At 48.0% G+C, this 24,512-nt stretch overlaps 2 protein-coding genes across 5 annotated transcripts in view; both read right to left on the minus strand.

Annotated features, from left to right (window-relative positions):
• Positions 1-1,271: 1,271 nt before the first annotated feature.
• On the minus strand, positions 1,272-12,811 carry rab11fip1a (RAB11 family interacting protein 1 (class I) a). Of its 4 annotated transcripts, XM_060054912.1 has the most exons (5): positions 12,141-12,811; positions 7,884-8,320; positions 6,813-7,776; positions 3,241-3,346; positions 1,272-2,855 (listed from the first exon to the last, which is right to left on the minus strand). In XM_060054912.1, the coding sequence occupies exons 1-5, from the start codon at positions 12,488-12,490 to the stop codon at positions 2,649-2,651; spliced, it is 2,064 nt and encodes a 687-aa protein (XP_059910895.1). In that variant the 5' UTR covers positions 12,491-12,811; the 3' UTR covers positions 1,272-2,648. The 4 variants fall into 4 exon arrangements, with proteins under 4 accessions (XP_059910895.1, XP_059910897.1, XP_059910898.1 ...); XM_060054914.1 differs by lacking the exons at positions 6,813-7,776; positions 7,884-8,320; positions 12,141-12,811 and adding exons at positions 3,709-5,353; positions 6,129-6,790; XM_060054915.1 differs by lacking the exons at positions 6,813-7,776; positions 7,884-8,320; positions 12,141-12,811 and adding exons at positions 3,709-5,416; positions 6,129-6,790.
• A 575-nt stretch (positions 12,812-13,386) lies between these two features.
• adgra2 (adhesion G protein-coupled receptor A2) overlaps positions 13,387-24,512 on the minus strand; it is a 41,495-nt gene continuing 30,369 nt past the window's right edge. Inside the window, exons 3-19 of the mRNA XM_060054911.1 lie at positions 23,449-23,520; positions 22,228-22,299; positions 22,069-22,140; positions 21,320-21,483; positions 20,640-20,853; positions 20,345-20,509; positions 20,039-20,237; positions 19,793-19,942; positions 19,497-19,658; positions 19,168-19,368; positions 18,829-19,018; positions 18,135-18,343; positions 17,845-17,972; positions 17,620-17,743; positions 17,379-17,527; positions 16,274-16,363; positions 13,387-16,112 (exon numbers count right to left, since the gene is read on the minus strand). Coding sequence (XP_059910894.1) covers positions 14,663-16,112; positions 16,274-16,363; positions 17,379-17,527; positions 17,620-17,743; positions 17,845-17,972; positions 18,135-18,343; positions 18,829-19,018; positions 19,168-19,368; positions 19,497-19,658; positions 19,793-19,942; positions 20,039-20,237; positions 20,345-20,509; positions 20,640-20,853; positions 21,320-21,483; positions 22,069-22,140; positions 22,228-22,299; positions 23,449-23,520 — 3,811 coding nt within the window. The 3' untranslated portion in view covers positions 13,387-14,662. The remainder of the gene's footprint in view (positions 16,113-16,273; positions 16,364-17,378; positions 17,528-17,619; positions 17,744-17,844; positions 17,973-18,134; positions 18,344-18,828; positions 19,019-19,167; positions 19,369-19,496; positions 19,659-19,792; positions 19,943-20,038; positions 20,238-20,344; positions 20,510-20,639; positions 20,854-21,319; positions 21,484-22,068; positions 22,141-22,227; positions 22,300-23,448; positions 23,521-24,512) is intronic.

Here is a 24,512-nt window from a genome sequence, read left to right on the forward strand (position 1 = left end):
AGAGGCGTGGTCCTGGGAGGAGAGGCATGGTTCTGGGAGGGGCCGTGGTCCTGGTAGGCAGGCATGGTCCTGGGAGGGGGCGTGGTCCTGGGAGGGGGCGTGGTCCTGGGAGGGGGCGTGGTCCTGGACGGAGCGGCCTTTCGCCTTGCTTTGTTTGCCTTTTAAGATTATTGATATTTATTCTGTGATAAAAAAGATTTCCGATGACCGAGGTTGTGTTAGGGTAAAGGGCAGCCCAATGCAAAACTACGTTGCCTAACAGAGGCTTGAGGAGGTTTCAGTCTTACTTCTCCTTGTGTAAATTAAACGTTTTTTGTATGTCGATGAAAGTGTATTCAATACAATGTAATGCATAGTATGTTCACTCTTCGTACAACTCTTTCTTTACTTTATTTATGTGCTAAGATTAAAATACATTGCAATTGTTATTCTCTTGGTCCAAATTGCAACAAGATGCATGTATCGCTACTTGGTATAAGAAGCATTAGTAGCATATTCTATGCTGCACACCTGTAGCACATTGAGTAATCAGTGTGCATCATCCACACACACTCCAACAGTTTGAGTAACTGACCAACAAATAACTGCAATATAAACATTAATGATACACATTCAGTATCCATTTTACTCGTTTCTGTCTCTAGGGAGTAGAAAAGTCACACTGGTTATCATTAAGAATGAGGCCTGCAATTGCAAATCATCAATCGTGATTTATTATTCTAATGATTATTGTGCATGCATACGGTCAACTATCATTCCCCTGAAGCATGTGGGATCACATCGCATCGTTTCCCTTAATATTCAGTGTTTTTCGTCAATTGCACAGACTAGCAGACTCAAGGGCTTGAGGTCCTACGGCTAAGGGCAAACAATTATTTGCATAACCCTGGAACATAATTGATCAGCGAAAGTCATAACCATTATGGTGGAGATACACGACCGTGTAATTAAAATCTCAAAGATGACTGAAACCTATCCAAGAGATCTCATATTTGCAGCTGTTTCCAGAGAAATGTTTCATTGGAGGTTAAATGATTAGTAAGTACAGATTTGATCTTACTTATAACATATGAGATGTTGAGACTGACATTAAAATTGCTAACTTTTTGATAAAATAAAAGATTTGTAGGAGACCACAAAATACACAATATCCCCATGTAAAGATTGAACCACTGAGCTGCTTTTCACACAGACATACTTTCAAGATTCATAGATTCAATTCAGTTTGATTTGTCATTAAGGTACACAGAGGCCTGTACTCAACTATGATCCACTTGTAAGGCAAGAGTAACACTTTATTTGAAGGCACAATCCAATATCAACATCAACGTACATTATTGTTAGCAATTATTGCTCTAACATTACTAAACAAAAGACAGTCACGTGATTACGTGTTATTTAGTGTGTTGGAGGTTACATTCAAAAGGCCTCGCTGGATATTACACTTTAACAATGCATAGAATAAACAAGCCGATTATCTTTCCTTTATCCAATTCTGTTTCTTTCCTTTCTTGGTCTTTTTATTAATCTCTCATCAATATTTACAACAAACTGTGCCATCACTCATCATTGCATAAATATATGTGCTTAGGAGATGCAAACATATTTTATAGTAGAAAAAAATATAGTGTGCTGAAGGGATTAAATAGCATAAGTGGACTGATAAAATGATTAATATAGAATCATATATATATATATATTCATATCACATTAATGTCCATGGAACAAATCATGAATAAAGGGCTGCCACTAGCAGCCTACCTTGTTATTGCTGACTTTCTGAATGACAACTATACTGCAGAAATAGGCACAGTGTTATTCAACTTTTTAGAACAAAATGTAACTGATTACAAAATTAAGAAGCACGAGAAGGTTCACAGATATTTGGTATAAGAAACCTGGACTTTGGTTAAGAAAAAAAAAGCCCAACAAAGCTATCCAAGTAATAAGACTAGGGCTGCATGGGTTCTTTACAGAGCCTTTTTGGCTCAGCATCGTCCACCTAACCAACAGTATTTACGGCACTCTACCATTGAGATTGCAGTTTTGTAATGACATAATTATTCTTTAGACGTTGAAAAATATATATCAAGGGTCATGATTCAGATACAATTATACAGCATCTGAGCTACATATTAGCCTTCTAAAAAGCATCTCCTGAGTCCACTGGAAGACCAAACAATAAGGCGTGTGGTGTTGTGTGTTGGCTACAGGATATCGGTGCAATGAAGCCAGGAAACTGACCGGCTGTAATGACTCGTAGCAGAGAAGTCAGCAGGGACCATAATGATTGTTTTTCTCTGGGAGATGTGGCAAACGAAGCCAGAGTGAGTGTGGAAATCACTTTTATCTATTATTTGATTAAAGGACTCTGTAGCATAGGGTCGAACGCCCTCTAAACTAGAATATATCGTTGATCGCTGCGGACTAATGACTTGTGATTATCCATTTGCTTAAAAACCGTCCAGCCGTGTCAGACCGATATTACATCGTTATCTGAACCCAGAGACTAAAGAAAGTGCATTTGCTCTAGGCGAATGAAAGTCCTTCATCGTCATAGATTGTGTTGCCAACAGGGAACACCGACTGCCGCACAGTGCAGCACAAAGAGAAGGAGGCTTTCAGTACGGGTCGGCTCTCCCCCTCTCCTACGCTGGCTTGCTGGAGCTGATCCCCAGCAGGATGCTTGGCTTCTCGTCGATCACGCGGACCAGCAGGTTGTCGATGTACTCCTCCAGCTCCGCGATCTTGTTCTTCCTCTTGGTCAGCTCAAGCTGCTGCTTCACCACCAGCGTGATGAGCTCCTCCTGGGTGAGCTGGGTGTAGGCTCCGGCGCCCTCCGCCAGGACCTCCGCCTTGGGGGTGGAGAGAAGGTGAATTTCTTATTAAGAAGGACGGTAGAGCGTGGCTGTAGCATTTCATTTATACAGCCTTCCCGGTGGATGTCCACTGCAGCAGTATTTGCATTGTAAATCATTGAATGTTTTCACATGCACACACCATCGGCGATGAACTCTGAAAGGACTTCCCATCGAGTCACTTGTTTGCATTAAAAAAATGAATATTTAATGTGTGCAGCCGCTTCATATTAGCCTTCTAAAGTGTAAGAAATTGCCGTCTGTTCTGTGAGAGCGACCGACAGAGTGCGGCCCTTTGGAACTTTGGTGGGGCTGAATTTACAAAGTAACTGCCAACGCGTTTGGGAATAAGAACCCTCGACTCTCGGGAAGCAGACGGTACCTTGATGTGGGCGGCTTTGGTGTCAAGGATCCTGATGTCCTTCACAGCTGGGGAGCTAGAGGGGAACTGGTTTTCAGCTGAGCTCATGGGCTTCACAGGATGAGGCCTGTCAAAGAGATGGGGAACAACATCAGAAAAGGAGCTTGAAAGAGATAAGACGACAGAGAGGGCTTTGACAACAGGACAGAGGCAGGACCAAACACTATAACAAAGCACGTGCAAGTAGAAAAAAAAAGACAAAAAAAAGACGTTTCAAAGATTAACTAAAGACCGCCTTCTCTTCCCAACGAAACCAAAACACAATCAACCATCACCTCGAGAGACCAGCCCAGAAATAAATCCATACATACGAGCACAGTCACAGAGAGAAAATCCAAACAAAAATCAAATCAACCAGCCAATCAGGCCTCATCAGCTGACCATAACCGTGCCATGTCCTCAAAAGGCAATATGTGAGGCCCATCTCACCTGCGAAAAGATGAAGCTGGCCCGCTAACAATGACACTCTGTGCACCGGCAGACTGACCCTCGGCGGGCGAGACCCAGGCTCGCAAGAGATTCCTCCCCCCAGACGACCCTTCTGCCTCGGACCCGGACTCATCCAAAGACGGCCTGTGGGGATCGGAAGATCTGAAGGAATCTCCCGCAAACGGGTCCGTCCCAAATGGGTCTTCCGCAAGAGGATTCTCAGTCCATTCTGCTCCGTTTGAGGCGAGCGGAGGGGTCATCCCGGTCTCTCTGGACGCGAGCCTTTCCACAGCAATGGGTGTGGTGGCGTCCGCATGAAACGTAGGCTCCTGTTTGACATTTACGTTGCTGGATGGAGGGTGTGTTGCAAGCGTCGCTTTACCTCTCTGGGAAAGCCGTTTTTTTAAAGAAGGATTTGGTTGATTCAAGTCCATGAATTTTCTTTCAAACTGCTGATGAGTTTTTTCAGAGTCACCATCATAAAATCTGTCAAAGGGATCACTTTGATTTTCTGCAGCAAAAAGTTGATCAAAATCGTCTGCAGTCATTCCCTTATCTTCCAGTTTTGCCTCTTCTTGTACCTTGCCTGTAAAAAGATGATCTGCATTGGCGTTTTGCTCAGATTTCGCCCACAAATCTTTGGATACAAGCTCTCTTCTGAGGAATGCCTCGCCTTCCTTCAACTTCTTGTCCATTTGGTTGGATGATGGATTGTTGCTTTTCAGAGAATCTGTTGCTCGCACATCTGCTTGCTTTTCTCCTTCCATGCTGACAACCTTTTGCCTGGGTCTGGCTGTGGGCACCTCTTTGACGGCCAGCTCTGTCTTTACATCCCGAGCCGTTTGGCTGGGTATATTGGGCACCACCGCGGGCTGAAGAGTTCGCCCTTCAATAGCAACTGCTGACACTTCTCTCCCAACACCCTCCCTCCCCCTTCCTAAGGGGACTTCTCTGCTCGGTGTTTGAGTGCCAACAAACCCTGGCAATGCCGACGCGTTTGGCCTCTGCCCAGCCGTGTGGGCGTTTGCAGGGCTCTGCCGTTGTTTTGGACTGTAGTCTACGGTGGGTCTTTGGAGTGGAGCTGTTTCGGGTTTAGGCGGCGGAGACATCTTCTTGGATGAAACGGGTTTAGCCTCATGAACCTGAGGTTGAGGAACGCGGTCGGCCGGCCTCTGCCCTTCACCGTCGCTCTGCCTGGTCCGAGACGGCGGTCTGTGCTGCCGATCCGGTCTCTTCTCCTCTGGACCGTCCACGCTCATCTCCTCACCGAGGAAGCCCTCGGGCCTGTCCCTGGTCTTCTGATTGACCTCAGCGATGAGGTGATCCCATCGCGTCTGCCCCTGCACCCCGTGCCTCTTCTTGGGGAACAGCGTCTCATAGTCCGGGAGGGGAAGCGCCGGTCTTCTGCCCAGCGCTGATGCGTCAGACTCGATGTATGCCGGGTTCTCGATGGCCCGGACCGGCCCCTCTGAGGCAGACCAGTTCCTGGGGGACCTCTCCATCTGGGAGCGGGCTTCAGCGGGCGTGGCGTAGGTGGGGGGCACCGGGGCTCTCCTCTTCGTCTCAGACATGGAGGACGGTGGTCCAGCTCATTGAATGGTGCAGACTCAGCAGAGCGAAAAGGCCAGCGATGTCAAACGGGCTGCTGCAGAAGGTGGGTTCAGAGGTATGGAGAGTTGAAGAGCATGGCTCAGGGCATTCAAACGATCTGGCAGAAAGTCTAAACTAAGTCCCCACATTCAGTGTGACCAATAAATAAGTAAACACGTGCCACTCCTGTCTCATGTTACTACCCATGAATCAATGTCTCAGCTAAAACAGTATCAAAGAAAAACTATCTTTCCACAAGCTAATTGACTGAGCTTGAATGTAATTTGAAGACAAATCAACTAGTAAATGAGGCAAGAATAATTACTCATGGTAATTTCTTTTTTTTAAGCAATCTAAAGTCATTCAAGACTCTCTTAGTCTTATGGTAAATCAACTAAAACAATTTTTTTGTACAATTTAAACTCCAAAATATTCTAGGTGTCTTTCCTAAACAATGTAACATTTTAATAAAATCAGCCAAGAAGACAATACATGCTTCTTTTGCTAGATTGTGTGTTGTGCAATTTCTGACCAAACACAATAATTTGAATCAACCCAAAACCTTTCTTGGTTGATTTTATCTTAAACATGGTTTCAAAATCTTTAGCAAATAAAACTATAAATTCCTCAACTATTTCCTTCTTATCAATTATAATCTAGTTGTAATACATTAGCGATGTCAACCACAACACCTTTAGCTTGTTGCTCAAGACTCTTTGTCACAAGACGGATAACCTTCAAATCGAATACAACACTATCCAGCACAACACAAACAGCAACATAACTAGAACAGATATAACGTAATCACAATGGAAAACACACACTCTTACCATGATAATCCAATGGAAAGGAATGGTTTCCAAATAACTAGACCCTAACCCTTGAATGATCACACACACACTGTAAGTCCAGTGAGAAGAGGCCTAAACCTGTTGCACTCCATACCAGCAGATGACACGCCCAGTTCCAGCAGAAACCAACCGGCACAGCGGCCAAACTGGATGAACAGGTTGGACAAAATGTGCTCAGCGTAGCAAGATGATCACGAAGTAGGCAACACAAAATAACAACCAACAACCTCTCTCTCCCTCTCTCTCAAGTTCGCTCTCTTTCGCGTTCGCTCTCTTTCGCGTTCGCTCTCTTTCGCTCTCTTGCGTTCGCTCTCGTTCGCACTCTGGCAAAATGTTCATTTGCATATCACATGGCGCTTGACTTCCTCATGTAGACGATCCAGTGAATGCAAATTCAAAATCATCACTACAGCAGCGCAGCGATGAAACCAGAACCAACTTAAAGCTAAATATGATATCTTTATATTAGTATAGCTTTGCTTTCCCCCATTATTATTTTTTTATTAGGATACTATAGAAGTTGTAGCTATAGAAGTTTCTACGTCATCCACCAAAAATAATCCACCAAAAGTGTCAACACGGTGTTGACTCAAGCTGTGAACAATGGTATCGATTGTTGATCCCAGCCAAACAATAAGAGAACAACAAGAGAATGAAACTCACCTCGGCTTCACCGCAGAGACCTTGGCGGTGCGGTTGAGGAAGACCCCCGCCGAGAGGGTCTGGGGGCTGCGGACCGTCTTCGGTGGGGGGGCTTCTTCAAAGGGGTTCTGGGCCTCTGGGCTGAGGGAGATCTCTTCAAAGGGGTTGCTGGTCTGGGAGGCATGGAGCTCCAGACCTCGAGCTGCCACAGGCTCCTCTCTCTCAGGCTGAGCCTCCTCCTTCTTCTCCTCCTTCCTCCGGCTGATACCGAACAGAGTGGAGAGCCTCTCGCTCATGGACGCCTCGTCCTGCCGCTTCTTCTCCTCCGCCTTCTGCGCCTCCTCCCGGCGATTCTCCTCCTCGTTCTTCGCCTCGTCCATGGCCTGCAGCATCCTGCGTTCCTCGCCTCTCTGCCTTTCCTCCTCGTCCATGATTTTCTTTCTCCTCCTCGCCTCCTCCTCCTCCAGCAAGCGCTGGCGCCTCTCCTGCTCCTCCCGGTATCTCCGCTGCTCCTCCAGCTCCTGCAGCCTCCTGCCCTCGGACTGCTGATTCCCTCTCTCCTCCTCCTCCCCCTGCGCTAGCCTCAGGTCCTCTGCTCTACGTTTCTCGGTTGCCTGCCGCCTCTCCTCCTCCTCCTCCTGTCCCTCCTGCTCCTGCCGGTTGCTTTGCTCCAGGACCTCCTCCTGCCTGGAAGACGCTGCTGACGAGCCCTTGATGGAATCCATGGAGTACTGGGAGTTGAGCGTGTGGAAGTCCTCCACGGAGCCCTTGCCGGAGCTGTTCAGGCTGAGGGTGGAGCCCGTCTTAGGCTCCGCCTCCTCGGCGTAAACGTGGCTGCCGTTGATGCACACGCTGTTGACGTCGCTGGCGCTCTGCTTGTGCCGGCCCAGCAGGGAGAAGGGCCCCTGGGAGAAGGGCCCCTGGGAGGCCTTGCTGTCGTTGCTGCCTGTGCGCTTGTGGCCCAGGAACTTGAATTTCTTCTTCCCTACGGGAGCAGAGCACACAAACGGGACATGTCATTGTGTACACAGCACACAACAGCTGAGCAGACGCAGGAGCTAGTGTCAAAGAGGAGGCAGAGTGGGCGCTTACCTTCGGGGGAGTCCACGTTGAGGCCGGAGGAGCGGCTCCCGCTCAGAGATGAGTCCTTGGACGGCTGGCTGCCCAGGGTGGACATTGACTGGGAGATGTTCTTGTGCAGGTTCGTTTTGGGAGCAAAGAGTTTCTGGAGCTTGGACTTCTTCTTGGCCCCAGGGAACTGGTTGAGCGACTGGGCGTCGGCCTCCCCCTCGCTGTCCGACACGATGCTGCTCACGTGCGGCACGATGGCGGAGGCCGAGTCGGAGAAGCCGTCCCTCTTCTTGCCGCGCACCTTGTCCTTGATCTTGGAGATGCGGGAGCGGGGCTTGTCCTGCATGGAGAGGTCAAACATGCTGGCGGACATGTTGTTCCTCAGGAACTGGATGTCCAGCAGGACCTCTCCACGGGCCTTGTCGTCCTTGCCAGATTTATCCAAGAGCGGGAACCAGCTGGAACAGAACCGGGACAATGGATTCTTTTCAAAATGTGTATCATTATAATAACAATATTCTAACATATATTAATCTATTGACGCACACAATGCAGTGAATACTGATGTGGTCTAATCTTTACAAAATGAATAATGTTAGGTACATAATAGAGAATACACAATATTTTTTCCATCAGCTAATATATAACATCACCCCTTGTTATTAATGGTGTATAAATAATAAAAAGTATATATTAAAATAAGAGCATTTAAACCCCAGGGGGCAGCACTTGGCTATAAATAGAAAGCGCACACACAAGTCTGCTTTACAGCTCTTCAAATACCACAGCATCCCTCAATTATTTGGAGGGGTAATGTAAGTGCTCTGCAAAGGGCCTGTGATCATAACAGCCCAAACACCATCATCATTTTACGAACAAGGAAACTGTTAGTTAGTCATGCCTTCATGCAACTTCCAATAAGTTCCTGTTGCGATAATGTGCTACATCATTGAGTCAAATATGACACAACGCAACAATGCCACATTCATTTTCTTTGCTTCGGCGGTTACTTTCCCTCTCAAGCACAGGAGACAAACCTCTAGTTGTACAGACTGAATGAGAAGCCTTCCCTTCCATGGATGAGGTGAAAGGTTAAAACTCACAAAGGTGAGAGTAGAGGAACAATGCTAAGAGCTAAACAGCGAATTGCCCCTGCATACTCCGAACAGAGAGCAGCGCCTTAGTGCACAGATAATGTCAAGCAGTTGAAATAGCAGGAACAAGTATTCTGGAGATGATTAATACACACAGGAAACATTGCTTTAACATTACACAAAACAAATGTGGTACACATGGGGGAGAGCTGCTGGAAGAGCTGAGGGCAGGCCTCACAATAAAGGCTGAGCGAAGCCCAACTCGACATTCTTTATCTTTTCTCATAATAACCCCGCAGGCCAACAACAACAGCTTGTATTGCTCGGGCTAACGCTGAGACCACTTACACAGCCTTGGCTGAGCCAGGGCCAGGCACAAGAAAACTAATAAACCCTTAATCCTCCACCTCTTCACCTCGTCTGGGGTCTCCCTGTGTTCTAGTGGACATAGTAGTAAACCCGTAAGAGTTCCACATGAGGCCCATGCATTCAGCCCATTTTAAATTGTATCTACTTGAACTCAATATCTAACATTCAAAAGAAACCATTCAACTACAATTTCCCTATTGAGGTAAAGGCCCGTATTTCAAAATATTACTTGAGCAAAGCATAAAATAAACACTGGATAACTTGCCCAAAGCAAATTAGACCACAGGCACCAGAAAAAAACTTTGAATTCTGGCAGGATTTTCCTAAAACATTGGCTCAACTCTGAAACAATGATTGGTTTTTAGCTAAACCAGTCTGGCTCCACACCAAAATATAAATCATCAATGGGCCCAATAATAACTGACCTTCTGTCCGAATTACCGACCTAAATGAGTTCATTTTGTAGGAAAACGACAAGAGGACAATGTGAAGGGCTGCTTTACTCTGTCTCCCCGTCCTCTGACTCAAATAAGGGGCTATATGCAGCACGACACAAAACATGAAACATGAAACTGCAACAGCAAAGGCAATCGTTTCATGAGTGAATGGTTGCCTCTACTGGAACACGCCACAGCATTTGCTCATATGATCTCATCTCGTCTATTGTGGATATCTCTAGCAGCATTGTGTTGCCATGGACAAAGGGGGGATGTGCTGTGGCAGAAAGACCTTCTACTACTCGCTTACACCACATCACCACATCAGGGGACACAACACTGCCCGTTTCTTGGGAGACAAAAGCACAACATTAACACATAATACCTGGCTTCAGCAATACCAGAGGGGAATAGAGAGAGAGAAAGAAAGAGAGAGAGCTGACTGATAGCCAGGTGACCCAGAGCGAAGGAAAATCTATATGCTGCGATGAGCTTTCGTCACAGACCTGTACAAATGCCCCGAGTAAACACCAGATAAGAGCTAGCGTATGATTCACAGGTGATGAGGTAATGGTTGGCGCTGGGTTGGGATTTGAAGGACTGCCCTCAGGCCGGCTGATAATGGGCCTCAGAACAGGGGAGATAATGTAACCAGTTCTCACACCCAGCGCTGTGTGCGTCTCATTCGGCAGCTTGTCTTCGTCAAGGTCATTCCTGGATTTGCTCCTTTGTTTGGCAGCAGCACAGATTCAATGCCATGAACATGTGGATCCAACCCACGTCAGAGCCACGTCAGTGTTATTTCATATGATCATGACTCTGTCAGCCGTTCCGTTCCACTCATGTGAACGCCCTGACGGGATGTCAGACCTGATTTGTTGGATGGGAGGGGTAAGGAAAATGTGCGACACTAAAAATAAGTGTAATTTTTCAAAGAAAAAATGTATACAATTACAATTAACTGTCGAATCCCAAACTATTGAATTGTTTGGAGAAGCCTCTTAAGATTACAGTAGAACCGATCCGCAGCAGATCAGAGAGAGAGAGAGAGAGAGAAAAAAAAGGGATTTAATTGGCCAGATTGTTATCTCAGTGCTAATGTTTTGTCTCCCACTATGAGGCTGATAAGCTCCAGCCTCGCACGCATATTTCTGTCAGACCGCTTGGAGATCTACACAGTCTGTAGGCTCTCCTGGAGGTCAGCCTAACAATAAATGGTCGGTGTCAAAAGCCCCAGGTCCATTTACATTCACCGGTAATTAATACACGTTAAAGGCACCCAGTGCAACTTTATGTAAACATTCAATGAAAAATAAACATTCAATTTCTAGTCTTTTTTACACGTAGTAAGTTTCAATAACTCCATACCATTACATATCGGCATTCAAGGAGCAAAGATGAGACGTCGTTGTGTGGTGAGAACTGATAGAAAATCGTAAACAACAACAATCGCCGGTGGGGAGAAGCCATTTTTCCATTGACTGGAAGCCTGCTTTATTTATTGTAGGTTACAAAAAATAAAGAAAATGGCGGCATTGTTGTTGTTATCGATTTTGTATCAGTTCTCACCACACAACGACGTCTCATCTTTGCTGCTTAAATGTCGGTATGTAATGGTATGGAGTTATTGAAACTTACTACGTGTAAAAAAGACTAGAAATTGAATGTTTATTTTTAAGCCTCGAAAGTTGCACTGGGTGCCTTTAAATGGTAATGTAAAAACCAATCTGAATGTTTGGTTTGTTTGAATTCTTTTGCCCAACGTAACAAGCAATTCAAAAAGCACCTAAAAAAACATCCAGCGCCAGATTTACCTAAAAGGGTTCTATTGTTTCAGCTTAAAAGACTATCAAAGAAGCTTACAGGAAAACAATTATAGACACTTATGTTTATATACTTGGAATGTGTAGTTATTTTAAAATTGTACTCTATCGTAATAAAAATCACTTATTAGTTATTCACAGAGTATCTGTTGATACCGATTGTTATTGTCACATTAACAATGTATTAATTAGGTAGTGCTTTTTGTTTTCATCATGTCTGGCCTACGGCTGGCTAGAAGGAGACTAAATAACACTTTATCTTGAGTCTAATCAGTCAATGTCATCCCCCCTGGCCTCAGGACTCACACGACCCTCATGTAAACAGTGGGGGTCCTGACCTCCTGGTCTCATGCAATGCAAGTATATCAGCAGATGTCTTTCAACATGATCCTACCGGACTTTTCTTATCTAATGAAGCACAGAACGTTACGTTTACAAATCCAAGGAAACTATAAAACCTCAGATCAAACTTCATCGATGCCAGCCACCGTACGTCTTCCAACATAAGCGCAGGCCTGGAAGGGTTTCTGAAACGGGGAGAAGACAACAACTCACTCGGTCTTCTTGCTGAGCTTCTGGTCCTGGAGGTTGAGAAGGTTGATGACGGCCTGGCCCAGGAACTTGTCCAGGCCCACCTGGGCCCGGTGCATCACAATGACGTTCAGCCGGCACCTCTCCGCGTTGTTGGGGTGGAACAGGGGCAGCTCGAAGGAAGCCTCCTCCTTCCACACCGCGGCGATGCACCTCTCGTCCACCGAGGTGGAGAACTTGTCTTTGGCCACTTGGATGATGGCGTAGGCATCATTGGTCCCGTTCTTGCCCTTAGTGCGCAGATTGCGAGCCTGGTGCACCGTGACCTGGACACTAGTGGGGTAGAACTGGTGGCTCTGGTCTGCCAGCGACATGCTGAAGCTCTGTGAAGCTCTGACTGAGCCTCGGAAGGTTGTTTGGTTCTCCTCGGACCAGGAAGTTGAGGTCTTATTACCTCCAGGCAGGGCTCGGCGTCCTACCGCTGTGTCACACAGACAGAGTTAGTAAAAGGGTTTACAAGCACGTCGCATATATAATTGTTTCACTGCTACGACGCGACCAACGCTACTTCAACTGGTATTTATGTTATTTTACGACCAGCGCAGAATCGCGAAACGCTTCCCTTCCCTGTCGAGATAAAAGGCGCCCTCCCACAATCCCGCCATCCCTGCCCCTGATTGGCTGAAGTCCTCGTCAGTCTCTCCGTGCGCTACGTTGCGCAGCAATAAATAAATCATCTGTGTTAGTTACTGCGCAGGAGCAGAATCGGATGACAGATTGGGTATCGGTGTACCTGTCTAGGTGGACGCCACTGTCCTTATTTTTGTCTCCCGATTGCACATCCGTATTTGTAAGCAGAACTAGATTTGAACAAAACGGTCACAATATCTCATGTGACATAAACAAATTGCCTATATCAAAAAGACGCAGGATTCAATTGATGCTGAGTAATAATATGATGACAGGACCACTGATATAAAGGATATTGATTATTTAAGGTAATAGCGACGTCGAACCGGAGTATGTATAACTTAGGCTAAGTAGTAGGCTACTCTTCAGACGTTTAATTATGGCATGGACAAATCAATTAGCTCTCGATGCCATGAATTATATATTAGGCCCACTATTCTAAGTGATCTTACGGCTCTGTAGTTTAGGTCACAAAGTAGGCCTACACAATAAGGCCTAAGGGCATGGCTCCCTTGACCTATCCCTAAACATTTAAAGCTTGAATAAATAGTTAATGTTGTTTTACACATTGTCATTGTAATGGTTTTAAAAAATCTGGCTTTATTGTTTGGAATATCATTTACAATATGCATGTATACCTTATTTAAATTAGAGCAACACATTTGAGGACATCTGTAACTTCAACCCCAAATAGATTAGGCCTACCTATAGGTCGGAAACATGGCAGAATTAAGTACAATTCCTATAGACATTTCATTCACTGTCAGTTTTGGTGACAATATGTGTGTTTTATTGGTGAACCCTTCCAGAAAAATCCTATATAAGTTCTTATCATAGGCCTAAGGTTTATTACGCATGTCATGGGGATTAAAACAAGTAGGAAGCTCAAGTCGGAAAACATAATTTGGCATACAATGTAGGCCACCGATAACATCTCCTAAATTGTGGTAATAAACCCCGGGCTATTTTCATCCGTTTACGACGTTGACAATATGAACTTATGAATAGGCTACTCGACTAGAATTTTCTTTAACATACAGCAGGGGGCAGTCTACGTCCATTTGTGTGTCAATAATAGATCCATTGCAAACCAAGAATATAGTTCATAAGCAACGCCATTGAATTGGAATAGACCCAATTAAAATATTTATTTACGGAAGGCAGGTTTTGTATCAGTGCTGGTGTAAATACATACATGTAAAACAGAATGAAACGCCATATTCAAAAGGTTCTGTCTAGCCTTCATTTACAACACACACACACACACACACACACACACACACACACACACACACACACACACACACACACACACACACACACACACACACACACACACACACACACACACACACACACACACAAATGCAAGTGCATATAAAATAACTCACAAACAATGACTTAAAGAAAAGAGACCAAAAGCTTTCCCACAGAGCAACTGTGTTTAGCTTCATTGGGAAAATGGATTATCTTGGATTCCATTTCATGCTAAAGGTAATATGCATAGAACATTTTCAACTTATAAAATAAAGCTTTAATTACAGATAAAAATTAACATCATATGTTAATTTAAGAAATGAGCTGGTACGATTGCATGTGAAATGAAAAAGGTAAATGAGTCATCCTACATTTTGAAAATGACGAAAGTTCTGTAATATGTTAACCCTTTACAGCTAAGTCTGACTACACTACAGAGGGAAGATAGTTTCAGGTAGTGGACGCCTTGCTGTAAGTTCTTCTTAAATACTGAAATGTTGTGACCTTCCGACTTTAGGAAGCCGGGGAAACAAAACCAGAACCGTACACCAAGTCACCTGCAGGTTGCAGCCATGCACCAAGAGTCAACGCACCGCCCGTCACACCGTCGTCTCACTCTTCCACAAGCCGCTTTTCATCCCCACCGAGCTCTGCGATTGGTCCGTGCCACTGGTGTCCTTCTCCTGGTGCTCTGGCACCCCTGAGTTCTTGAGGGTGCCGTTGGGGGCCGGGGCGGGGCCCGGCACCGCCACGCACACGCTGTTGAGGGGGTAGGAGCAGCGCTTGGTCTCTCGCTCAGCGGTGGCGGTGGCGGCAGCGGCCAGTTTTAAGTTGTCCCTGCTAGCGCAGCGTCTCTGGGCGCCCTGCGGGGCCGCCCTGCTGGCCCCGGCGGGCGGGAGGGGGAAGGGCTTGCGGCTGCCGCTGCTGCCCCCGTCGCTGCCCTCCGAGGGGCTGGTGGCCAGCGGCTCCCCCACCGGCCGCCCGTTGGTCAGCAGGCCAGCCTGGTTCTCCGAGAGGCTGTGGTGGACGCTGCCGTTCTCGCTCGTGGCGTGTTTGTGGACGCCGTGAGAGGAGTTCAAGTTCTCCAGACCCGTGGGTCCCAGGGCGCCCAGGCTGCCTCCGCCGCCCGCCCTCAGGGCTTTGAGACGGTAGTGCCCCCTGCCTTCTCCCCGGTGGTGGTAATGGCTGCTCCCCTGTTTAGTTCTGCTACTCACCTTCCTCCTCTGGGGATGCACCGGCGCCATCGAGGCTATGATGGGCAGATGGTTGTTGGACGGCTTGGTGACGTTGTCGGTGCTGGCGCCGGGGTGGATGCCGTGGTGGGCGCCCGCGGGGGTGCGGGGGGCATGGTTGGGGTGCTCTTGAGCCACCTGTAGCAGGTTGGTGAGTTTGCAGGGCCCGGGGCCCACGCTGCTGGTCCCGCTGGGAGTGGACGAAGACCTGGCGGACGAGGAGTTCTGGGAGTCCCCGGGAGGGTGGCAGCCGATGAACAGTTGGGAGCCCTGATCCGAGGTCTGCACCCCGTTGACGGCGGTGCAGGCCTGCGTGTAGGTGGATGGGACCTGGGGCCGGCGGTAGCCCGGACAGCAGGCGAGCCACGAGGCCTGCACGTCCAGCCGTCGGAAGCAGTGGTGCACCACCAGGAACGCCCCCAAGGTGGTGGCGGCGATGCCGTAGAGACAACTGAACAGCAAGCTGCTGTGGCCGCTCAGCCACATGGCCATGGCCCCACAGCACCACAGGGCCATGAACAGGAAGTGGGTGACCACCAGCACGGAGAACTGGGCCTTAAGGGAGTACTGGTCCTCAGGAGCCGCCACAGGGGTCGTCGGGGCAGCGGCGGAGTCTGTGGAGAGGAGGCTGGTGCTTCCGGACAGGGCGGGCAGGCTCTCGGCCACAGGGGACGAGAGGGGGGTGCCGGTGCATTCTTTGGCCACACGGTGCCTCAAGCGGAAAACAGTACACAAGAAATATATCCAGGTCACCAGCACCACCAGGCCAGCGGGGACAAAGAATGCCCCCAGGCTTGGGCGCCACACCAGCCAGCAACTGTGGGACAGATGGAGGAATTCATGGCAAAATACTAGAACCTCAAAAGTGTATGCATAAAGAAATATACAAAATGTGCTGTCCCATCACTAAAAAGAAATGCAGTCAGACAGTCAGGGTAAATTGGCAAACTCCCCATGGGCAAGTAGAGGAGGACTTACTAAGGGCTGTTGTCACCATAGTTGTTGACGTTGACAGCTGCAGTGATCCCACAGATGATGAGAGGAACTCCACCAGCTATCAAATAGAACCTAAAGGAACATAAAAAGAAAGACAATAAAGCAAAGGGAGGCAGTTTGGAGCAACCAGGCAGAGGAGGCTCGATTTGGAATGAATCCAAAAGAAGAAGTTCCACTCCTCCCTTTAGGCCTCCCTACAAAGCCAGGTAAGCCATTAAATCATTTCATTCAGTCACCATGACATGATGGGCTTGAGACAGCCACAAATAAAAAAACTAAAACAAAAATAAAACTTGTGGAATTGATTGCCTACCCCTTTAACGATGGTAGGGAACAAAAAATGCTTTAAACCAAAGAACGACGAACATGCACTTGTTTTTGAATGGTGCGTATGCACACTGATTTTCGTTCCAAGTTTGTCCGAGCTATTTCCCCTGGATTTCTCTGTGGTTCTCTGTGATCTCAACAGAGCGTCTGTTCCTCCACATTGTGAGCTGATGGAGTGCTGCAGAGGCCAAGCAGGCTGAGCCCAACGGAGGCCCTGATTTACAGCCGTGTGTCTGCTGTGTGGGACGGCACCCATGTGGCTGTGGGGGCGAGACGAGGATGGTGGCTCCGAGCGTCAAGAGGTCAGCTCAACAGTGTGACGATCACAGCTGCAGGGCCATGGGGTCAGTGGGACCAGGGAGAGAATGAGAGAGAGAGAGAGACGGTACAACCACCCCCCTCCCCCTCAACACGGCCCTGCAACGATTTACGACGGGTTCAGACATTCACATCAGCGCCCAGACCCCTACCCCGAGTTCATAGTGTACATCTGGGCTTGTGGCGTTCTGTGTCTCATGGCACCATTCCACTCCACTACCATTTCCTCTCCAAGGTCTGCCGTAACACAGAGGGGCTTTGGTCGCTGGGCACAACGGCAGCCTTTGATTAGCTTTCATTTTGGGTGGCCTCGCCCGACGCTAGCGTCACAGAAATCTGCCTGAAAGACTGGCCATTGTTCACGGCCAACAGCCAGCTTCTCAACAGGGACTTGAGGAAGGTGGGTCGGATCCATTGTCCGGCTTTGATTGGTCCCACTGACCTGAGCATGGGTCGCTGGGTGGGCGGAACAGAAGGCTCCCCCTCCGGCTGCCGCGGCGTTCTCCACACCGCTTCTTTGTAGAGCACCCTGGCGCTGACTCCGATCCACAGCAGGGTGGACAGCGAGGAGTAATGCAACGCGATGCCGACCTGCACAGAGTACACAGACGCCTGTCAGATACCGTGCTTCAACACGTTGCATCATGAATGAACTGCTCAGACTGTCAGATGGAGGGACTTACCGCCTGGCACACCACCGGGTAGCTGGTCAGGCTAATGCCGCCGGCGTAGATGGCTGTGGTCATGGCCATGTGGAAGCAGGTATTGAGGAGCGTGTGCCAGCTTTTCCGCGATATATATATTGAACTTTGTGGGCAGAGGATATAGGCAGAAATAAACAAACCAATTATGAGATGAGAAGATAGCGCTAACGTATTTGTGCACAAACACGTGGATTTATAGGCTACCTGTGGTGGAGTATGTGCGTTATGATGATGGTGAATAGGCAAAGGAGGAGCACTGCGGTACACGCATAGACCACCGGGTGGAGTATCCTCACTGAGATAGCCGAGGGGTTTGGAAAGTCTGGCACTTCCTGGTAAAATCACAATGATATTATATGAATATAGGACAAAACATATGGGGATAATCAATTAATTCATGTTTGGTCAGATTTGGTACACTCATGCATCACACTTGAATCATAGCAGACCGAGTATACATTATGAATCAACAATACATAAAGGTCTGCTCTTACTTGTAAAACGGCATAGTTGCTAAGTACGGTGCATCTCAGGGTTGAAGTGCTGCTGTCAGTGTGGACCAGCTGACAGCCATCTTGGCTCCAGCCTCCCTGCTTCTCCAGGCCCGGGAGGCTCCACTGGGCGGCCTCTGGGTCCGTGCCAGGGGACAAGTGGCGCAGGGACACCCATATGGGCTCTGATTGGTTCCACATGCTGCATCCCTCTGTTCGAGACACAAGGAGACGGTGGATGGTTAGAGAGGCGAAGAACGAGACCAAGATAGTAAGAGAGAGACCGAACAAGACCAAGATAGTAAGAGAGACAGAACGAGACCAAGAAAGTCAGAGAGGGACAAAAAGAGACCAAGATAGTAAGAGAGAGACAGAAGAGACCAAGATAGTAAGAGATAGACAGAAAGAGAACAAGATAGTAAGAGAGAGACAGAAAGAGAACAAGATAGTAAGAGAGAGACAAAAGAGACCAAGATAGTAAGAGAGAGACAGAAAGAGACCAAGATAGTAAGAGAGAGACAGAAGAGACCATGATAGTAAGAGAGACCAAATGAGGTTAAACATGTGAGCTTGGTGGCATGGTTGAGCATGAAGGCATATGGTTCTTCCAGGAAACAATGCCTTCATGCTTGTATCAGAAGTTTTATTTTGTCTTTCTCAGGGCCATCTCTACTGTGAGTACGAGATTCTTCCTCACCGAGGCCTACAAAGATAACAGGCGTGTTGACCGTCCTCCTGCGAAAGTGTTCCCCGATGCCGCTTGAGTTTCCCAGCAGGGGGAAAAAACATCCTGTACGGAACGCCACGAACTGCAGCTTACAGTTGGTCGGAGCGTCAGGAGGGAAGAGAGAGGCCGGGAGAGTCACAGAGGCCAGGGCTATGGAATTCTGAAGGACAAGAGGAAGCCACAACACACACAAGCCTTTATAATGATGTTGATACACATTTTTTCCAAGCAGGTGCAGCCTCGTGCGTTTTCATTCGGTTACTAATGGGAAGGTTGTTCATTGCTGACTGGCTGCGGCTGGCTTCTCACCTTCAGGGGAAAATTGGTGATAGAGGTGTTGTGGGAGCCTATGGAGCAGCGGAAGGAGAGATCCTGATCATGGTTGTACTCCAACCCATCTGATCCCACGCTGCTTCCTGGGGTTTCCCGCCGCTGGTACGCGGTACAGGTGATGCCGGTGAAGTATTCAGGTCGAATCAAATGGGCCTCCATCACAATGTTTCTCGAAACCTGTTAGGGGTAGAGTAAGAGTGAAATCTAACAGGATTGTATGCACAATTTGTTGTTGGAAAAATGCTGGAAAAAGCATTTTGGAGGTTATAGGTTTTGGGGGTTAGTGTCCTTGGAGGAATGCATACCATGGAGAGGTCTTGGGCGTGGCTGTGGAGCTGAGGCCAGGCCAGCGTTTCCAGTGAGTTGACCAGAGAGCTGCACGCTCTCTTCTCTCTCTGGGCGTTGACCAGGATCTTATCATCCACCTGCATTAGATTACTGCCCATCTCCACCAGAACCTCCGACAGCTGGCAACACAACCGAGAAAACGGATCAGAAATACAATCAACAGCACACCCTCCAACTGTTTAGTATTATCTAAACTCCCAATAGGGAAATGAATGTGAAGGCTGTTAAGCTACACTTTAGACGAGTCGCTCACCTCTCGAAGCTGGGTCACATACTCCATGAACTTCTCCATCATCTGGGCTACGTGAAGGACGGCCACGGGGTCTGTGAACCCTGCAGCCTCCAGGGTATACGACCGCACCTGATGGGCCACCGTCATGGCGTTTGAGGTGTTGATTGGCGTCTGAAAAACAGAAACACCAGGACAATGTCCGGCTTCAGGCAAACCTCAACCTTGTGACAGCGGAGAACAACGTTGACTTGCGAGAGCGGTACTGACCAGGATGACGGTATGCAGCACGCGGGTGATGTGATTAGTGTAGAGACAGTTTGTGTAGTCACCCTCCTGCCAATTCCCATCACGGTCACAGTAGCGTAAGGCCTTTTTCTGCTCCCTATCTCCCTCTAAGGGAAGGGAGGGGTTGCGCTGCTGCAGGCAGTACTGGTGGGACATGATGCCTGCAAGGGTTCTCGGCCATCTGGTATTCATAACGACAAACACCGGTTGAGTAGGAGAACCCTTTAGACCGAATGCTCTGCAGTTTGGGTTATTTGATCCTAATTGAGGAAAGCATAATCAAATTACCTGAACTCTCCTCGGTCGTTTTTCACTTTCTCCTCCGGACAGAAGGAGGCACTGTTTTCCAGCACCACTATTTCAACAGTGCGGGAAATGTTGCCCCTCCCAGTAGTCACCACACACTCCCATTCTCCGCTGGCCTCCACATGCACATTAAATAGGATGAGCTCACTGCAGACAGAGGAGACAGAGCGCCGTTTACTCCACCGTCACAGGGTCATGTGTCAGAACCAATCTTCAGACATTCTTCATCTCAGAGTTAACACCGGGCACTGAAAGCGTCAGGGAGACGGGAGCTCACCTGGTGATGAAGGTGCAGTCATGCACTGCACTCTCCTCCAGCTGCACGCCCATCTCAGGATCGGAGGTCACCAGCTGACCGTTGTGGCGCCAGTGCAGGGTGGTGATCTTGTCCACCAGGGCGGCAGTGCAGTGGAAGGGCAGGCGGTCCCCTCTGAAGACCACCTGCCGCTGGGAGGGCAGCAGGGAGAAGGTGTGTGGCTCCAGGGCACCGTCTGGATCATACAGGGCAGCAGGAGGAGGAGGAGGAGGAGGAGGAGGAGGAGGAGGAGGAGGAGGAGGAGGAGGCGCAGGAGTTAAGTTAAATTCTCTGTGGCTTTTCGTTTGGCTGCCGTGTCATTAGCTCAGTCAGAAAGCAGTTACGCGCATGCCGCTTCCCCCATATTGGATGCAGACTGCACTGATTCATAAAGGCAAACCACAGGGTTGGCTGTCAGCAGCCCGCTGCCACTTTGGGAAATATGTCCCTCTTTAAGCCACGGGAAGAGACTCGCTCTCGAGGAGACTTGAATCTCATCGACCGACTCCCAAAGAAGAAGAAGGGAAAAAGCCTCCCCAGGGGGAGCATGTTGAGAAAATGCGTCTGGGAGTGCAAAGTGTGTGTCGTTCAGAAGGCCGCGCTTCTCGGCGAGCGGTGAACCGCCTCATTCATATGCAGTGAGGTCAGAGCGCGGGTCTCACCGCAGTTCAGCTGGTTCTCCCTGAGGCCGTGAAGGGGCTTCCCGTGCAGACTCCTGGGGTAGGCGCACAGCGTCTCGTCCCCCAGACGGGCGGAGCTGGAGCGGAAGAAGCCAGGTACCCAACGCAGTCCACAGTCACATGACAGGAAGTCCGAGTTGAAGTTCCTGGTGAGAGAAGAGAAGGTTCTCATGGTCGAACGCGAAGAGGAGGAAAGAGTGAACCCCTCCACTTCAGCCGCCCTGCGGGATTTCTCCCTGGCAGGCGTCTGCTCAGTTATGGTTTATATTTTTAATCTTACGCATCGAATAAAAAATATCATAAAGGAAAACTATGTTCTGTAAAACTGTCTTCACTGCTGCTTTCAAACGCAAACAATCCCTACCTAACGGGAATGTATGAAAACTAAATGACTAATAATGCAGAATAACTCATATTTAGGACCTCATCGGCGGGAAATGTCTGGCTCAATGAATGAAAGTCCTGCCAAACATGTCTCTGTCTTTGCAATATGAGTCATTTAAGTTCACTCATCAGTTGTAGATCTGGATAAGAATGATGTCTGAATATTTACAATGTATGACTCACAATACTTGGGAGGGCTCTTACTTTAAGACCTGGAATTAACTTTAAAAAATAACTATAATATAATCTTTCAAATACATTTGAACATTAAGTCGATGTTGTTGTACAAAATACTGTCTGGGGAGATCAAATATTGCGGAAAGTATTGGTATGGCTTTGGTACTCACACTAGTTTAAGAGACGGTAGTTCTTGGAACACACCCGGGTCCAAGGTAGATATTATGTTTCCAGAAAGGTTCCTGTTTAGTACACACAATAACGTCAGAAACCAATCACAAACAGTTGAGGTAAAAGCTTTACATGTGCTGTTACGATTAGTCTCTTACAGTTTGGTGAGGTTTGAAAGACCCTGGAACATGTCTGCAGTCACGCACCCGATTCGGTTGTTGGACAGGTCGCTGGTAGGGGACACAAGACAAAGGAAAGGACACTCTTAATTAAATGACTATCACATGATCTCATCGAAAACTGTGTAGTTATAGGAAATAAAGCCATTACAATAGGATCCGAGCCCTGAGAATCCCCAGTCCAATAACACAAGACGTTCTGTGAGTCCAGTACTGCCCAGGGGCCGCACGCCATCACACTTAACATCGCATTCGTCATCCAACGCTAGGGATCGTTAACCAAGTTATCCAAACAGACAGGGAAAACAGAGCACAGAAACCGTTCCCTGGTCACCTTCCCTTAGTTGTCACTTCACAGAGATCTCTGTGTAACCTCGTCCCTGATTAGGTTACTGTGAGCCGCAGCCTGGGGAGGGGTCTGCTGATGTCTATCTATGACCAGAGATGGGACTTGCACTATTGCACCCCTGACACTACGCAGCTGAGAGCTGTCCAGAGCATGTGTTTATCTCACTCTGTTTGTTTTGAGAAGCCCCAGACCTTCCAGTGAAAACACTGGTCGAGGGAAGGTGGGGGTTGAGGTGGAGGCGAGGAAGGAGGAGGCAAGCAAGAGTTATGAGGGTGTGTTGGTGATAGGAGTTGAGGGGGGGGGGGGGGGGGGGGGGGGTGCCTTCCAGACCTTCCAAATGATTATTTTCTTAAACACAATGAGCAACATGCGGTTGCCAACTGATGTCCGGTTGCCTTCCATGTGACCAGTAGGACTACACGTCAGCAGCACCCAGCCACACGCCCCAGAGATTTAGTGGAGGATGTGCATGCAGGGCACCCAGAGAAAGCTGCAGAGAAAACCCTTCAGCCCAACAGCCAGGCCATAGCGGTCCACACGAACACCAGAGTCACCAAATAACGCCTGACACCAGTCATGAGTTGTCATAACATTGCGCTCTGAATGCACGGGGGTGTGTAAGCCTGCTTCTTTCCCAGACTACTGGGTCTTTAAAGAATGTCGATGTTAACCCATACGTTCACCAGAAACTCCTAAAACAAACACACTCTCAATAGTCGTTCCTTTTGTGATGTCCTCACTGAGGAACAATTGCATCCTGGATTCCTGTATGTTTGTAGCGGTGCTGTGGGCTTATATGGTAGCCGTCTTGGGCGTGAATGGTATGTGAATCATTTTTATTGTCTACTTACAGTTTCCGAAGTTCAGAAAGACCTTGGAAGGCTCCTGGCATAATGGTGCTGATCAAGTTATGTTTGAGGTCCCTGTGGAGACAAAACCAAACAAAGCACACAAACATTAGCTTCATGGAAAGATTCCTCTGAAATGGGCATTGAGCGGGAGGGAAGGTACAAAAAACAGAAAGGCAAACTCTCGACACTGAAACAACATAAAAATCTTTTACAAGTGGGGGAAAATGATGTGGAGTGAAGACATGTGCCAGAGAGATTGTTAAACCAGTGGGACATAGTTGGGTCTCTGCACACAAACTGGAAATCCAACGCCACTGGCCACCTGGTCTTGAGGCTAGCGAAGGCGAGGAATACTTGACCAAAGAAAACAGTGGTGCTACGAGCCACACAGTTCTATCCTTTCAGCACAGTTTCTCCCACTAGAATGTTTTCCAAAGAACAAATATTAATTTCTCTCCAAACATGCTTTGAAGATCTCATTCCACCCACCGTTCTCCCGTCACCCACTTCCCATGCCCTGCTCCCACCCACATGTTGAGTCAGCCAGATGCTCCCCCTCGTCAGTTAGCCTGTCCAGCTAATCTGTCCAGCTCCTTCGTCAGCTAACCTGTCCAGTTAACCTGTCACGCTAACCTTCCTCAGCTAACCTTTCCAGCTAACCTTTGCCAGCTAACCTGTCCAGCTAACCCACATCAGCTAACCTTTCCAGCTAACCTTCATCAGCTAACCTGTCCAGCTAACCTGTCCAGCTAACATTCACACATTCAACAAATTGGCGAGGTGTGATACAAGGTCGCAGACGGTCAGGAGATGATGGTCATCAACAGGGCATGAGGGCCACACGGGTTTAGAGCAGGATCTGGGATCCTACAGCAAGACGGAAAAAAAGCGATTGTTCTCAGGGTGCTGTTTACAAGGGCTCAAACAGACACACCTTTGTTTACAAACACTGCAATTCTGCCTTCATCATTGCGCTTTTACCCATCATGCATCTCTGGACGACATAGCCTCAACGTTTTCTTGTGGTTCCCCCCTTTTCCACCAAACCACCATCCCCAGTTGAT

This window comes from Gadus macrocephalus, chromosome 6, assembly GCF_031168955.1.
Source record: "Gadus macrocephalus chromosome 6, ASM3116895v1".
Taxonomy (NCBI): Eukaryota; Metazoa; Chordata; class Actinopteri; order Gadiformes; family Gadidae; genus Gadus; species Gadus macrocephalus.

Bases quoted from the DNA above. Each gene is read 5' to 3' on its own strand.
- rab11fip1a (XM_060054912.1), bottom strand. From the start codon at position 12,490: ATGTCGCTGGCAGACCAGAGCCACCAGTTCTACCCCACTAGTGTCCAG. The intron at 8,321-12,140 runs GTGAGTTGTTGT...GTTCTGTTCCAG, and splicing joins AAGCTCAGCAAGAAGACCGA to CTGGTTCCCGCTCTTGGATA. The intron at 7,777-7,883 runs GTAAGCGCCCAC...CTGCTCCCGTAG, and splicing joins CAACGTGGACTCCCCCGAAG to GGAAGAAGAAATTCAAGTTC.